General features: G+C 43.7%; 1 protein-coding gene across 1 annotated transcript in view; it reads left to right on the plus strand.

Annotated features, from left to right (window-relative positions):
• Nucleotides 1-7125: 7125 nt before the first annotated feature.
• ATXN10 (ataxin 10) overlaps nt 7126-16168 on the plus strand; it is a 187307-nt gene continuing 178264 nt past the window's right edge. Inside the window, exon 1 of the mRNA XM_010366867.2 lies at nt 7126-7563. Within this exon, the coding sequence (XP_010365169.2) occupies nt 7448-7563 (116 nt within the window). The 5' untranslated portion in view covers nt 7126-7447. The remainder of the gene's footprint in view (nt 7564-16168) is intronic.

A 16168-nucleotide genomic window follows, 5' to 3' on the forward strand; every position in this document is an offset into this window, starting at 1 on the left:
GGTTTCACCATGTTGGCCAGGCTGGTCTCGAACTCCCGACCTTGTGATCTGCCCGCCTTGGCCTCCCAAAGTGCTGGGATTACAGGCTGACCCACTGTGCCCAGCCGAATTATTTCTTTGAACATAGTAAATCTGTTGTGTCATTGCCATGTTTCATTCCAATAGCTTAAGTTTTTGTGGATCAGTTTCTGTTGTATGTTGCTTCTGCTGGTTCTTATAATATCTGGTTTCCCTGTAGAGTGAGTTATTTTTGTGTTTTTCACTCTATTTGAGAAGTATCTGTAGAGATAACTTGATGCTTAGGATGGCACATTCTTCCAAAGATGGTTTTCATTTGCTTCCGCCATATGTCTAAATGTGCCACCATTCTGGGTCTGTCTTAATCCCAAATCAGATATTTTGGTTGCATGGATCAACCAGGTGACAAAGAGGTTTTCGAAATATTTCATTTGGGTTTAAAATACAAGTTTTTCTCATTCAGAGGATAACTTTAAATAACTTGGTGTGACATTACCAGAAGTGAAACTTTTTCTATTTTATGAAGCTTCTTGTATAAGGCAGGGATTACATCTTTTCTCTACGTTTGGTAGAACTCACATATAAAGCCAGCTGGTTTGAGTCTATATTTTGGTGCTTCATTTTCTGGAACGCACTTCCACCTTTGTTTGTCTAGTGCTCATATAATTATTTAAGATTCAGCTTACATGGTTTCTCTAGTTATATTTCTTCATCTCTCCAGCTTCCTAGCTCTTTTTTTCTGACATTATTTATTATGCTATATTATCAGTATATATTTCTGTTTTCCTTTAATAGACTCAGAGGTTATTCATGACTGAGGTATTATATTATTCATCTTCATAAGACTAAGGTTCTAATATAGTCTATGATAGATGCTCAAAAATTTCTGGTTAAATGGAAATATGAAAGATAAAATGTAAAATGGATTGGTGACAGTCATGAGGAATAGGTTAATAACTTTACAAATTATAAAAAAATCATTGATCCCTACAAGGCAACTATTACTAACATCAGAATGATCACTTCAAATACCAGAAGTCTATTGTCAGTCACTTATTACCAATTACATCTTGACCCTATCCACAATTTCCTACTTATTTCCTACTGTTTCTCATTTGCCCAACTACCTAACAGCTTTTGATCTCCTTGCCCAATTTCATTCTTCCTACTGTCTCACTTTTACACCATACAGTTCACTGTTAACATGTATTGAACTAAGCTAAATATATGACAGACTCAGGATTGACTATCATCAAATCTTCCCAACAACTTAATTAAGTAGGTGCTATTACTATTCCATTTTACAAATGAAAAAAAAAAAAAAAAAGGTTTAAAGAGACGGTTACTTGTCCAAGTTGAGGTGCTAAGAGATAAAAGAGGGATTCACATCACCGAGGTCTGACTCCAGAGCTCATGTTCTTTACCAGAGGTTGGCAAACCTTTTCTAAAAAGAGCCATACAGTTAATATTGTAGGCTTTGGAGGCCGTACAGTCTCTGTAACAAGTCAACTCTGCCACTTTAGTGCCAAAGTAGCCATAGACAATACGTAAATGAGTGACTATGACAGTTTCTAATACAATTTTATTTATGAAAATAGGTGGCGGGAAGAGTTTGGCTCACAGGTGACAGTTTGCCAATCCCTGCTCTGAACAAGTACACTACTCTTTTTTTCTCCTTTTTCTCAATCTCCAGAGTTTTCCATTCAACAGATATTGATAGCATTGCTTCTAAGCACAGGGCTGGGATGAAGATGAGAAAATCCCTGCCTTGAGGGACCTGGGATGTAGAAGAGGACGGCATGAACACACATCTATAGCAGAGGCTGACTATGGAAAGTCAGTGCCAAAAGAGAGGCACAGGCTGACCAGAGATTCTCCTGATGAACACATGAGATCTTGTGGAGTTGGTGATATATGACAAAAGCTTTCTAGCAAGAGCATCATAGGCAGAGATGCTAAGAAGGAAGTTTCCAAGAGAAGAGCCAGCACAAGCACACATTTTTCTATCCACCTGTCATTTATCTTCTATTCTGTCTCTCTTTTTTTTTCTTTTTCTTTTTTTTTTTTCTGAGACGGAGTCTCACTCTGTTGCCCAGGCTGGAGTGCAGTGGCACGATCTCAGTTCACTGCAAGCTCCACCTCCCAGGTTCACACCATTCTCCTGCCTCAGTCTCCCGAGTAGCTGGGACTACAGGCGCCTGACACCATGCCCAGCTATTTTTTTTTTTGTATTTTTAGTAGAACGGGGTTTCACCGTGTTAGCCAGGATCGTCTTGATCTCCTGATCTCATGATCCACCCGCCTTGGCCTCCGAAAGTGCTGAGATTACAGGTGTAAGCCACCGCGCCCGGCCTTATCTTTTATTCTCTTTGCCAGTATTCACTTACTTTCTTTCTCTTTTCCTTGCCAAAATCATATACACTTTGGTCCAAATCTGTTTTTGCCTCACACTTCACCTACTTTCTTGTCTGATTTTCTTTTTTGTCTTCCTTTTCTTTTCTTTGTATTTACTTCTTTCTTGATTACTGAGTCATTGCTGATTCAATTCTTCTGCAGTGGGCTCAAGATGCAAATTTATATCACAAATTTCGTTTGAAGTTGAATTCACGTACATCAACATGGTGGCATGTTCATCAGGTTCGTCTAAGTCAAACAGCTATACAACATTAAAAATGTCATTTAGCCCTAGTGAAATATTAACTTGGTTCTGTCAATTAAGTCAAGGTTGAAATCCTCTAGTCGATTTTGGGCAGTCAATAATATCCACTGTTTGACCAGTTTAATTTCCTTTAGTTTCTCTTATGCATATTTCTACTTTTTGTCTGTCCTGTTAATCTCTCTCTCTTTTACTCTTCTCCCTTATACTTTTTTTCTCCTTTTTCCATCAGCCTCCTTTTCTGTACTTTTTGGATTATTGCACTTCTTCTAGAGGCATGCGATCTCCTTTTTGCTTTCTGCAGATATATATATCTGCAGAAATATATATATATATAATGTATATAAAAAATAAATAAATAAATATATTTTTGTATATTTCTTGCTCTGTCACCCAGGCTGGAGCATAATGGCATGCTTTCAGCTCACTGCAACCTCTGCCTCCCGGGCTCAAGTGATTCTCCTGCCTCAGCCTCCTGAGTAGCTGGGATTACAGGTGCCTGCCACCATGCCTAACTACTTTTTTTCTGTATTTTTAGTAGAGATGGGGGTTTCACCCTGTTGGCCAGGCTGGTCTCGAACTGCTGACCTCAGGTGATCTGCCTGCCTCCGCCTCCCAAAGTGCTGGGATTATAGGCATGAGCAGATGTGAGCCACCGCACCTGGCCTCTGCTGATATAGTCAAAAAGATTCTTTGTTCATTAATTCAACCTTTATTGAGCAATTACCACATAGTAGGTCTTTTTCTAGGTGCTGGGCTGGAGATACAAAAATAACCAAAAGAGACAAAAATCTCTACCCTTGTGGAGTTTACATTCTAGTAGTAAGTGAAGTGGATAAGTAACAATAAACCAAATAGAAAAGTAAGTTATATAATATGTCAAGTATTAAGTGCTACGTGGAAAATTCCTGGGGATCAGGAATTTGGGTAGCCTGTTACAATTTTAAATAGATTGATCAGGAAGGTCATTAAAAGATCATTTGAACAGGTAGTTGAAGGAAATAAGGAAGCAAGTCATGGAGATATTTGTGAGGAGTTGTTCTATGTAAAACAACAACAACAACAAAAACAACAACAAACACACAAGCATATACAAAGTCCTAAGGCAGGAGGGTACTTTTCTTGGTGGAGTTGTGGGGTAAAAAAAAAAGGAAAAAGTAAACCTTATCTGAGGAATATGAACTCCTTTAAATGATCAGGCCTAGAGAAGCATTGGAATGAAACAGCAAATCATGTCACTCCTTGAGCTAAATACTTACCTCTTTTTAAAAAGAATTATTATTATTTTTAGAGACAGAGTCTCACTCTATTACCCAGGCTGGAGTGCAGTGGTGTGGTAATAGCTCACTGAAGCCTTCAACTCCTGGACTCAATGAATCCTCCCCTTTCAGCCTCTGGAGTAGCTGGGACTATTGCCATGCACCACCATGCCTAATTTTTAAAAAAATTTGTTCGTAGAAATGGGGTCTTACACTATGTTGTACAGGCTAGTCTCAAACTCCTGGGGTCCAGCAATCCTCCTGCCTCAGCCACCCAAAGCTCTGAGACTACAGTGCTTTGGCCCAATTACCTCTTGAAGCCACATTCTATTTGGGCTCTAGACTGATGTCAACTAGCCACAAAATGGCATACAACCTATTCAACATTGTACAGCCAATCACTAACCAACATTGTTTCTTAAACCAATGAGAATTCATGACAAACAAACTTTTAAATCACCCTCTCTCCTGATTCGTCCTGTTTTCTTTAAAAAGTTGAGCTTCTCTTTTGTTCTCCAGGGCACTCCCCGAGGCAACTTGGATGTGTGTCCTGGGCTGCAGTGCTCACGTTGGCCCAAATAAACTCTTTATATTGATTTTACCTCAGCTTCTTCCTTTTAAGTAGACAGAGGACAATAAGGAGATCAGTATGGCTGAAGCGCAATGGAAGAGGAAGAGGCTAGTAGATGTGATTCGAGTCCGCAGGGGCTGGGGGTGACGGTGAAGGAGCGGGCAGGTCATTTAGGGGCTTTTCTTTTCTTTTTTTTTTTTTTTTGAGACGGAGTCTTGCTCTGTTACCCGGGCTAGAGTGCAGTGGCCGGATCTCAGCTCACTGCAAGCTCCGCCTCCCGGGTTTACGCCATTCTCCTGCCTCAGCCTCCGGAGTAGCTGGGACTACAGGCGCCCGCCACCTCGCCCGGCTAGTTTTTTTTTTTTTTTTTTTTTTGTATTTTTAGTAGAGACGGGGTTTCACCGTGTTAGCCAGGATGGTCTCGATCTCCTGACCTCGTGATCCGCCCGTCTCGGCCTCCCAAAGTGCTGGGATTACAGGCTTGAGCCACCGCGCCCGGCCGGGGCTTTTCTATTGGAAGAACTTGGCTTTTACTCTGAGTGAAATGGAAATCCCTTAAAGGGTTTTGGGCAGAGTTAAATGTTGACATTTTTTAAAGGATCTATAACATAGGGAAGCAAGAGCAGAGGCCAAAAGACCAATCAGGAATATATTGCAATATTCCAGGCAAGAAGTATGCATATTATGGGGAATGTTTTTCTGGGAATGTTGTTACATTTGAGGATAAGAAAACTAAAGGTCAGGTTTTGTTTTTGTTTTTGTTTTTTTTTTGAGATGGAGTCTCTCTCTGTTGCCCAGGCTGGAGTGCAGTGGTATGATCTCAGTTCATTGCAACCTCTGCCTCCCAGGTTCAAGCAATTCCCTTGTCTCAGCCTCCCAAATACCTGGGACTACAGGTACCCACCACCATGCCCGACTAATTTTTATATTTTTAGTAGAAATGGGGTTTTGCCATGTTGGCCAGACTGGTCTTGAACTCCTGACCTCAAGTGATCTGCCCGCCTCGGCCTCCCAAAGTGCTGGGATTACAGATGTGAGCCACTGCATCTGGCCTAAAGTTCAGGATTTTGGTGCATAATAAGTACATTTTACCATCCTGTGCTCCTCAAGGGAAAATTAAAGAGATTTTACCCTGCTAGCTTAAGGATTGTTAAACATTTTGCATTGTCTTGAGCATTGCTATTAATAAGTGATCTAATACCTGGCACATAGCACACAGCAATATTCATGGAGTGAATATATACTCAATTACATGGGTAAACTGAATGACAATATCAAGTAACTTGCTTGTGCGGCAGCATTCATTTCCTTCCTTCCTTTTTTTTTTTTTTTTTTTTTTTGATACAGGGTATCATTCTGCCACCCAGGCTGGAGCACAGTAGTGTGATCACAGCTCTCACTGTAGCCTCGACCTCCTGGGCTCAAGCAATCCTCCTGCTTTGGCCACCCAAAGTGCTGGGATTACAGGCATTAACCACCATGCCCCACCGGGATTCACTTCTTCTGCATATTCTGGTGGTGTTTATTGTATCTTTACATTTTATTTAGCAAAGAATGTTAAAAGTACCATATTATAAACACACTCCTACCCTCCAAGCAGAATGTAGAGGTCCCACAGCAATTTGTACAGTTATAGCAGTTCACAACTATATTCAGTTATGTTTGCTTCTCTCCTTCTCAATAGTCTGTGAAGTTCCTTCAGGTTTGGAACTATCTTTTATTGATCTTTATATCTCCAGCACCTAGCACAGGGCTTAGCAACAATTTTTGTTGAAAGAAAGTATATACGCTGTAATAAAGGGCAGCGGAAAGAAAATATGTGATCAACACCAGCTAGAGAACCTTGTCTGATTCCTGTGAAATATATTCATTTCCCTTAGGAAAAAAAACAATTCTTACCCTCTTGCTATGTAACTTAGCTTCTTGACTTAGAACGGTATTTTAAACCTTTGAGGAGCTGGAGCAATGTATTCTCGCCCGAGGCTGAGTGCCTGGTAAGTGGTCAGGTATTGATCAGCAATGATCAGTAAATACTGGGAAGTGAGTTTTCAGAGTCTGAGACTTGCAAGCTGGTGACAGACCGCTCCAGCTTCCAGTGGGCCCGCGTGGGGGCACTGATCAACCCACTTGAGCGGTGGGATCAAGGTCTTCAGCCTTAGCAGGGGGAGCCTCTGCCTGGCCCTCTTCGTTCCCGTGCCCCTCAGACAGCGTCTCCTCCAAAAAGGGTCCCCTCCACCCAGAATCTCCTCCCCTGGGGGAGACCCCTCTGTCTGCGGGCCCCCTCCCATAGGAGGGCCCTTCTTCCTCAGGGTGAACCTCTGTCCCGGATACCCGCTCCCAAGACCGAGACCCTGTTACGGCTCAACCCCCTACAGGCCCCTTACCCCCCGGATCCCTTCCCCTGGGGGAGACCCCTCTGTCCGCGGGCCCCCTCCCATAGGACGCGCCCCTCTTCCTCAGGGTGAACCTCTGTCCCCAATACCCGCTCCCAGGACTGAGACCCTGTTACGGCCCTATCAATACGGGGCCCCCCCCAACACGGGGCCCTTCCCCCGGCGTCCCCTCCCCCCGGCGTCCCCTCCCCTCGGAGGAGCCCCGTCTGCGATGCCTCCCAGTCAATCACCCCAAGCATCCCTCTCCGCCCTCACCCAGAACTTCCGCCGCGCCCCCTCCCCTCAGGCGGGACTTCCGCCGGCGCCCCCTCCCCCGCGGCGCCGTTCCCTCCTCCCGCCTGAGGCGAGTCTGGGCTCGGCCTCGAGCTCTCCGGCCGCGGCGCAGCTTCTGGGCAGCGTGGGCTGCAGCGTCGGCGGCGGTTAGGGTTGTGTAGGGCGAGGCCTCTCCCTTCCTCCTCGCCATCTTACTCCTCCCTCCTTGCCATCCTCCCCCTCCCTCCTCCTCGCCTTCCTCCTCCTCGTCAGGCTTGGCCAAGCTCTGAGCGGCAAGATGGCGGCGCCCAGGCCGCCGCCTGCCAGGCTGTCGGGCATCATGGTGCCGGCACCCATCCAGGACCTGGAGGCCCTGCGCGCGCTCACGGCGCTCTTCAAAGAGCAGCGGAACCGGTAACGGGCCCGGCTGGGGGTCTGCCCCGGGCAGGGGAGGGCGGCCGGGACTCCCACGGCGGCCCCGGCCTGGGCCCAGGCGCCGCCCCCTCCTCGTTGGAGACGCGGAAGGCGAGGCCTGCGCGGGCGGCCCGAGCGCCACCCAGGCCTCCCGACTCCCAGGCACCGCCTCGTGCTCGTGGGTCCCCGCGGGGTCTGGGGCGGGCCCCCGCTCCCCCACCGCAGCCCGTCCGGGTGCGAAGCCGCGACGCCGGGAGCCCTTGCCGCGGCTTGCGGGTGTTGTTGACCCAACACACGCTTAGGCCGCCCCTGTCATGTGCGAGGGCTGCGCCAGGCCCTGGCTGCGAGACCCACACGGCCCCCAGAGTCATAAAGCGTGTATTTTAGCGGGAGAGACGCGTGTTACGGACGCGGGAATTGGGCAGTTGCGGGGATGCCAGTTTCTAAGCATGGAGTGGGACTGGCACTCCTTTCTCCTCGGCGTTAAAGCCCAGGCTGCACCATTCCCCCTGGGAGCAGCGCTCTGTGCAGTGTGGAAGAGCAGGGGCCTGGAGAGACCAGTCCAGTCCTGATGCCACTGAGGGGCGAGATAGCCAGGCAAAAAGAGAAGGTGCCCAGGAGTCAACAGTTGTGGATTTGGTTCCTGGCCTTGCAAGCTGCGTGTTACTGTGCAGTTTCTCCAAGCCTTAGAATTCTTGTCTAAAAATGGGACTGTAATACACAGCTTAGTTGCTGGATTGTACAGAGGAATAAATGAAATAAAGCATGTGAAAATATAAAATGTGCGAAGCACTCAGTCAATGCTTGTTTGATCTTGTTCTATCAGGGCCTCAGTTTTCTTGTCTATTTAATGGGAGTAAAGTTGAACAGTACCTCCCTGGTGATAGTATCATAAGGATTAAATGAGATATAATGCATATTAAATCCTTAGGACATACCTGTACATAGCACTAAATGTAGCTGATATTATCACTTAACACATTGGTAGTTCCCCATGTATCAGCTATTGTGCTAGGTGATGGGGTGGGAAAATGGAAAGTCCTTGCTCTCTCCTGTACTAGTATGTACAGGATAACTACAGCTGTGGGGGTATGTATGTACAAAGAGCAGAGGGAACATTGAAGAAAGACTTGGGTTGGCCTAGGTGATCACTATTCCTCTCTTTAAACTAGACACCTGGTCTGAGCACTTCCTTTACCTCAAATCACTTGGGGCAATGTGGAGCTGCTGAAAGAATGCTATTAATAAAAGTCCCTGGTACTGCTCCATGGGCCTTTGGGGGAGATGTATTTATTGATATAATGCTTAGGCATTTCTGTACCATGATGGACCTTGCTTTTAGTTAATAACCCAGTCATCAACCATTTATTGAGCACCTACTATGAAACAGATTTTTTTGTTAGGGGCTGAGGGTACAAAGATGAATGATGTGATTCCTTTTATCAAGCATGTTTGGGAAATTGCTAAATAAACACATTTTAAATGGAAATCTATACAAGAGGTGGTGGCACAGGAGAACATGTGAATCCGTTGGAAGATTGGTGAGTGAGGAAAGGCTTTTTTTTTTTTCTTTTTTTGAGACGGAGTCTCACTCTGTCGCCCAGGCTGGAGTGCAGTGGCTCGGTCTTGGCTCACTGCACGCTCTGCCTTCCGAGTTTACACCATTCTCCTCCCTCAGCCTCCCAAGTAGCTGGGACTACAGGCGCCCGTCCCCAGGCCCGGCTAATTTTTTGTATTTTTTAGTAGAGACGGGGTTTCACCACGTTAGCCAGGATGGTCTTGATCTCCTGACCTCGTGATCCGCCCGCCTCAGCCTCCCAAAGTGCTGGGATTACAGGCGTGAGCCACCGTGCCCGGCTCAGGAAAGGCTTTTTATGATTACTTCAGGTGCTGGGTTATAGATGAGAGGACTAGAAGGAACAGTGTCTGCAAAGGGGCCGTATGTTAATTTTGCAAAACCGATGAGACAAGTAAAGTAACATAGATTAGGTTTCTCGTACAGAGGAGACATTTATTCAAACATCAGTTCCCTTTTTATAACTTGGAGAAAATCCAAGCCCCTGAGCTAGTTTAGAAGGCCTTTCTTGACTCTGTCTCTTGTGAGGGAAGAAGTTACAGAGAACCATTAATCGTTTTTGTCAAGGGAGTGGCATGGTAATAATCTGCCTGTTAGATCTTCCTGGCCACCTCCGCGTCCATTGTGGGGAATAAATGAGAGAGGATGAAGCTAGAGATAGCGGGGATCTTTAAGGAGTGGGAGCAGAAGCCCATGTGAAAGAGAAAAGTGCCTAAATTAGGACATTGTCTGTGGGGATGAGTAGAATAAATACTGAGAGATATAAGGTTGAATGGACAGGACTCAGGGACCAATTGGATTGTTGGGGGGAGAATGAGGAAATGAGGATGCTTCCCAGATTTCATCTGAGTTCTGGGGCAGTGTCCTTCTTCTGGGCAGAGATTGGAAACCAGGAAAGGTGAACTGATGTGCAGGTCCTGGCATGGAAAGACACAGTTGTGTGGTGGGGCAGAGAACTCATGATCAGGGTTCCTAAGGACAGGCTTCTGGTCCTGGTTCTGTCACTGCTTCTCTTTGTCTTTGGACCAATCATAAGGGTGTTGTGGGGCTGGGCCCAGACTCCCACTCCTCTGAGAGGATCCCTCCAGTTCTGATGCTCAGGGAGCCAGTGTTTGTCCTTGGAGGTCTCCTCTTGAGAGAGGGCATAGGGCTGTTGTCTAGTATGAACAGGAACACAGATGGACCCATGGGAAGGATCGGCCAAGGTGTTAGAAGGTGGACGAGACAAAAAGCCAAGCACAATGAGTCCTCAGTGTAGCAAATAGAAAACAGCAGACAAAAAGCAAAAACGGTGAGGAAGGTAATTAAGAGATTCTTCTCCTTTGGTGGAATACATTATTTCTCTAGGATTCCATTTTATATTTGAAGAATCATAGACATAATGTAGTTGGTGGTCCTTCTGAACTCTTCCATGCTACAAAACAAACTTCTGTCTTTGGTAGCTTGAGTAGTAGAAGTGTCATGCAGTGGAAAGAGCAGTGGCTTTGGAACCATGGAGACCTAGATATGAACCCTGGCTTAGTCTCTGTAGACTTCCTGTTTCTTGTCGTGAAAATGAGATGATGGCAGCCACTTTGAGGGATTATTTTGAGGATCTGTAATATTGTATGTGTAGCATAGTGGTTTATGCATCGTAAATGCCAGTTATTTAGGACCTATTATTAAAATATAACAAGGGTATATGACCAAGAATCCATTTGTGTTGAATCTCCTGTCTTATCAAAACCAAAAATTGAAGCTATTTCAGGAAGACAGTTCTAATTTTGGAGTTTCCAGAGAAAGGGATCTCAAGATCTCATTACGATGTTAGCAACCCGCAAGTGAAAAGAAATTCTTACATCCCATTGTGGTGATTTTCAATATGTTCACAAATTCTTTGATACTCTGACCTTCTCAAGAGGAGGGGGTTAATTCTTTTCTCCTTGAGTGTGGACTGAACTTAGTGACTTGCTTGTGGAGAGTAGAATATGGCAGAAGTGATAGTGTGCGACTTCTCAGACTAGGTCATAAAAAGCATCGTAGTTTCCGCTTTGCCAGCTCTTTCTTGGATCGCCCACTCTGACAAAGCCAGCTACCACGTCAGGAGGACACTCAAGCATCCATATGCAGAGAGCTGTGTGGTGAGGAGCTGAGGCCTCCTTCGAACAGCCATGTGATAAACCACCTTGGAAGCAGGTCCTCTGAGCTCCAGTCACATCCTCAACCAAGTGTGCAAACTTGTGAGGCACTCTAAGCTGCTCAGATCTATGTGAGATCATAAATGTTGTTGGTTTAAAATGCTAAATTTTGGGCTAATTTGCTATATAGCAATACATCATTAGTACATAAGTCTAAATTCTCCATGGTCTGTATTAAATGCATTCTGTAACCCACTTCTTAAACAGTGTCTTGGTCACTAAAATTATTTAAACATATTGCTTATGGTCATATAATATCAATATTGAGATATTCCTCAGCTATTTCTTCTCTGTGTAAGATAATTCTTTTTTCTTACATTTGTTTTATACTTTTTGTTTAATGTAGATATCAGTGTATTTCACATTTGTTTAACAAGTGATTTATCTTGCTGTGAGTCTTTGCAAGTCATGTTAAATTCTTTCTGAACAAGTAAGACAAATACATTTAAAATTCTATTTTAGTTGCTCCTTTAGTTCTTTTTCTTTTTTTTTCGAGACAGGGTCTCACTTTGTCATCCAGGCTGGAGTGCATTTTTTTTAGAGAAGGGGGTCTCACTATGTTGCCTTGGCTGGTCTTGAACTCCTGGCTTAAGTGATCCTCCTGCCTCGGCCTCCCAAAGTGTTGGTATTACAGGCATGAGCCACTGTGCCTGGCTAGTTGCCTTCATGATGCATCTCTGAGGCATCTCCAGACCCCACAAAGGGTAGAGCCAGGTGAGATGGGTTGTCATACTCCATCTGTGCTATTAAGTAGCCACTAGCTACATATAGCTACTTAATTAATTGAAAATAAGTAAAATTAATGTTCATTTCCTTAGTTGCATTAGCCATATTTTTTAATTTTTAATTTTTTTTTTTTTGAGACAGAGTTTCGCTCTTGTTACCCAGGTTGGAGTGCAATGGCGCGATCTCGACTCACTGCAATCTTTCGCCTCCCGGGTTCAAGTGAGTCACTTGCCTCAGTTTCCTGAGTAGCTGGGATTACAGGCATGTGCCACTGCACGTGGCTAATTTTGTATTTTTAATAGAGATGGGGTTTCTCCATGTTGGTCAGGCTGGTCTGAAACTCCTGACCTCAGGTGATCCGCCTGCCGCGACCTCCCAAAGTGCTGGGATTACAGGCATAAGCCACCGTGCCCAGCTCCTTATTATTATTTTTTTAGAGATAGAGTCTCACTCTGTTGCCCAAGCTGGTGTGCAGTGCCACGATCATAGTTCACTACATCCTCGACTTCCTGGGCTCAAGCAATCCTCCTGCCTCCTTCCCCAGTAGCTGGGACTACAGGTGTACACCACCATGCCCAGCTAATTTTTTTTGTTTATTTTTTGTAGAGATGAGGTCTCAGTATTTGCCCACGCTGGCATTAGCCATATTTTAAGTGCTCAGTGGCCACATGTGATTGTGACAGCACAGATAGAGAATATTTCTATCATCACAGAAAGTTCTGGAAATAGTGCTCTTCTGTAATATGTTTTCTTATTAGAGAATAGTAGGGGGAGACTGTGTTCTGATTCTTGAGTATTCTTGAAATAATGGAACATTTGGATACTGCTTTCTATAAATTCATCTCATATTTAAACTGATAACCTCATTGTTCGTCCAGTTGATAAGCTTCTTTTTCTTTTTGAGACGGAGTCTTGCTCTGTCACCCAGGCTGGAGTACAGTGGCGCAATCTTGGCTCACTGCAAGCTCCGCCTCCCAGGTTCACGCCATTCTCCTACCTCAGCCTCCCAAGTAGCTGGGACTACAGGCACCCACCACCATGCCCGGCGGGCTCTACTACTGTACTAAAAATTTTTAATATTTTTAGTAGAGACGGGGTTTCACTGTGTTAGTCAGGATGGTCTCAATCTCCTGACCTCGTGATCCACCCGCCTCGGCCTCCCAAAGTGCTGGGATTACAGGTGTGAGCCACCCCAGCCAAGCTCTTGAGTAAAGTGGGCACCTCATATTCACTGTATGCCTGGCATCTAGCATGCAGTTAAGAGTGGCAGACTCTTAACAGTTTCTTGTGGAGTTGCTATTTCTATAAGTTATTACTCATTGTGCTTGCTTGGTCTTTTTCTTAGTCATGTAGACAGTAATTTTTTTTTTTTCAGCTTCTATCCGTATAGCTCATTTTTTTCTCTTTAATCTGCTTAGACAAAATGAGGTTTTTGTTGGTGTTTAATTTAAAAATTAAACAATAAATTCAGGCCAAAAGATCTTTAAAAAAAAAAAATGAAAAGGCAAGGCCTGGACTTAGAGAAGTATTTAAAATATATATGATAAAGAAGTTGTTTTAGAATGTATAAAGTACTCCTACAACTCAATAAAAAAGACTCCTACAACTCAATTTAAAAATAGGGCAAAATTTTTTTTTTTGAAGAAAGAAATATAAAGGCCAATAAGCTTATGATAAAGTGCTCCCAATCGTGAATCATCAGGGAAATGGCAGTTAAAACTGCAGTGAGCGACTACTGCACACCGTTTCGGACGGCTATTACCCAAAAAATGGAAAAGAACAAGTATTGTTGAGGATGTGGGGAAGTGGGAACCCTTGTGTGTTGCTAGTGGACATGCAAAATGGTGCTGCCACTATGGAAAATAGTGGGTCCTCAAAAAGCTAAACATGGAATATAACCAAACAGTTTTACTCTTAGGTATATGCCTGAAGAAAATGAAAAAGGACAAATATTGTATGATTCTGCGTTTATGAAATACCTAGAAGAGACAAACTTGTAGAGACAGAAAGTAGATTAGAGGTTACTAGGATTTGGAGAGAGGGAAATGGGGAGTTATTGCTTCGTGTTGACAGAGTTTCTATTTGGGTGTTAAAAAAATTTTGGAAGTAGAGGTGATAGTTGTACAACATTGTGAATATAATTAAAGCCACTGAACTGTAGACTTAAAATGAGCAAAATGGCAAATTTTATGTTTTATATATGTATTTTACCACAGTTAAAAAAATTAATAGGCCGGGCGCGGTGGCTCAAGCCTGTAATCCCAGCACTTTGGGAGGCCGAGATGGGCGGATCACGAGGTCAGGAGATCGAGACCATCCTGGCTAACACGGTGAAACCCCATCTCTACTAAAAAATACAAAAAACTAGCCGGGCGAGGTGGCGGGCGCCTGTAGTCCCAGCTACTCCGGAGGCTGAGGCAGGAGAATGGCGTAAACCCGGGAGGCGGAGCTTGCAGTGAGCTGAGGTCCGGCCACTGCATTCCAGCCTGGGCGAAAGAGCGAGACTCCGTCTCAAAAAAAAAAAAAAAAATTAATAATGCAATGTACCAAAATCTGTTTAATTGTACACTTTAAGTGGGTGACTTGTGTGCCACGTGAACCCTATTTCAATAGTGCTGTTATGAACAAAAGCATAAGAAGATACCTCTGTATCGCTATTACAACGGCTACAATGAAAATGACTGACACTGAATTTTGGTGGGCATGTGAAGTTATATATTTATGATTTTTAAAAAGTCACATTGTTTGGAGTGGAGGGGAGGTGTTTAAAATGTGAACTCCTCCTTCACTGCTATTTTTGTTTCATAATAAAATAGCCTTTTATGTATCTTTTTCCCTACTCAGTAGTGCCTTTCTTGAAGGGAGGGACTTTATGGTGTTTCTTAGCAGGGTTCCTGGCCCATTTTGGGTACTCTGTAAATGTTGAACTGAACTAAGTAGAGCAATGAGGAGCCAGTACCTCCAGTGAGCCAATCAGTAATTACTCAGATTACTAAAATGCTATTGATTAGTTTACCATGTAATTCATTCATTGAATCACACCACACATGATATATGTGAGATCTGTACTTAGTGCTGCAGCTGCGATTGATATGATAAAATGAACTATGTGTAGCTTACTTTGAACTACTAACATAGGAGTAGCTCTAATGCTATTAAGTTATTAAATTTAATAAATTTGTAATTTGTTAAAAATGTATATTTGTAATTTATATTTACAAAATAAATTTGTAAATTTGTAAATATAAATGCCTTAAGCCTTCATCCTTTGCTTATACACACTCCCCGTTTTCCCTCAAGGTTGAATTATCATTTCACTTCCTTTTGAAAGCTGTTTCTGACCTCCCCTGTATTCCCTTGACACTCTGTGCTTACCTCTTACAAAGAACTTCACATGGAGTGTTACAATCACTTAATTACCTACCAGTCTCACTAGAGTGAGAGCAGTCCGAGGGCAGGATTCTTATTTACCTCTGTTTTCAGTACCAACTTTCAGACCTGCCACACAGTGAGCATTCAATACTATTTTTGTTGTTTTCTTGAACACCTAATTTTCTTGAGCCATGAGAGAGAAAATGAGAGCATAGAAGAAAGACTTTAATTAGGAGGTGACGGGAAAGGTTAACTATGACAGATGACTGATTTCAAGGAGTAAAAAATGACTTGGTATTGTTACTTGCTTGTATAAATATGTTGACTAACCTTCATAAAGAAAGTGAATAGATGAAGCACTTTAGAGGTCAACATACCACAGAAGTAAAAAATAAACCTATCCGTCTGTGTATTTACACGCACGTGGGTTTTCCCCGGACATTACTGAACCTCCAGCCAGCAAGTGTCTTTAACTGCACCAAAACACACAAAAACCCAAAAAACAAAAACCCACACGAGTCATCAGCTTGGCTAAGGATGCCATATGGCGTTTTGACTCAACCATGATTCAGCTCAACTTTGTTGAGAGAGAACATCAATTAAGTTACACTATAAAAAGCACATTTTAGAGTGTGATGGCAATTTCCTTTATTTTTACCTATGCCATGAGCTGGAATGCCACATGGAATTGTTTGGTAAGGTGTTCTGACTCAGTTTCAAAATACAGAAGTGGTCAGTGTGAGCCACGTCTTGC

Source organism: Rhinopithecus roxellana, chromosome 13, assembly GCF_007565055.1.
Source record: "Rhinopithecus roxellana isolate Shanxi Qingling chromosome 13, ASM756505v1, whole genome shotgun sequence".
In the NCBI taxonomy this organism is placed as follows: Eukaryota; Metazoa; Chordata; class Mammalia; order Primates; family Cercopithecidae; genus Rhinopithecus; species Rhinopithecus roxellana.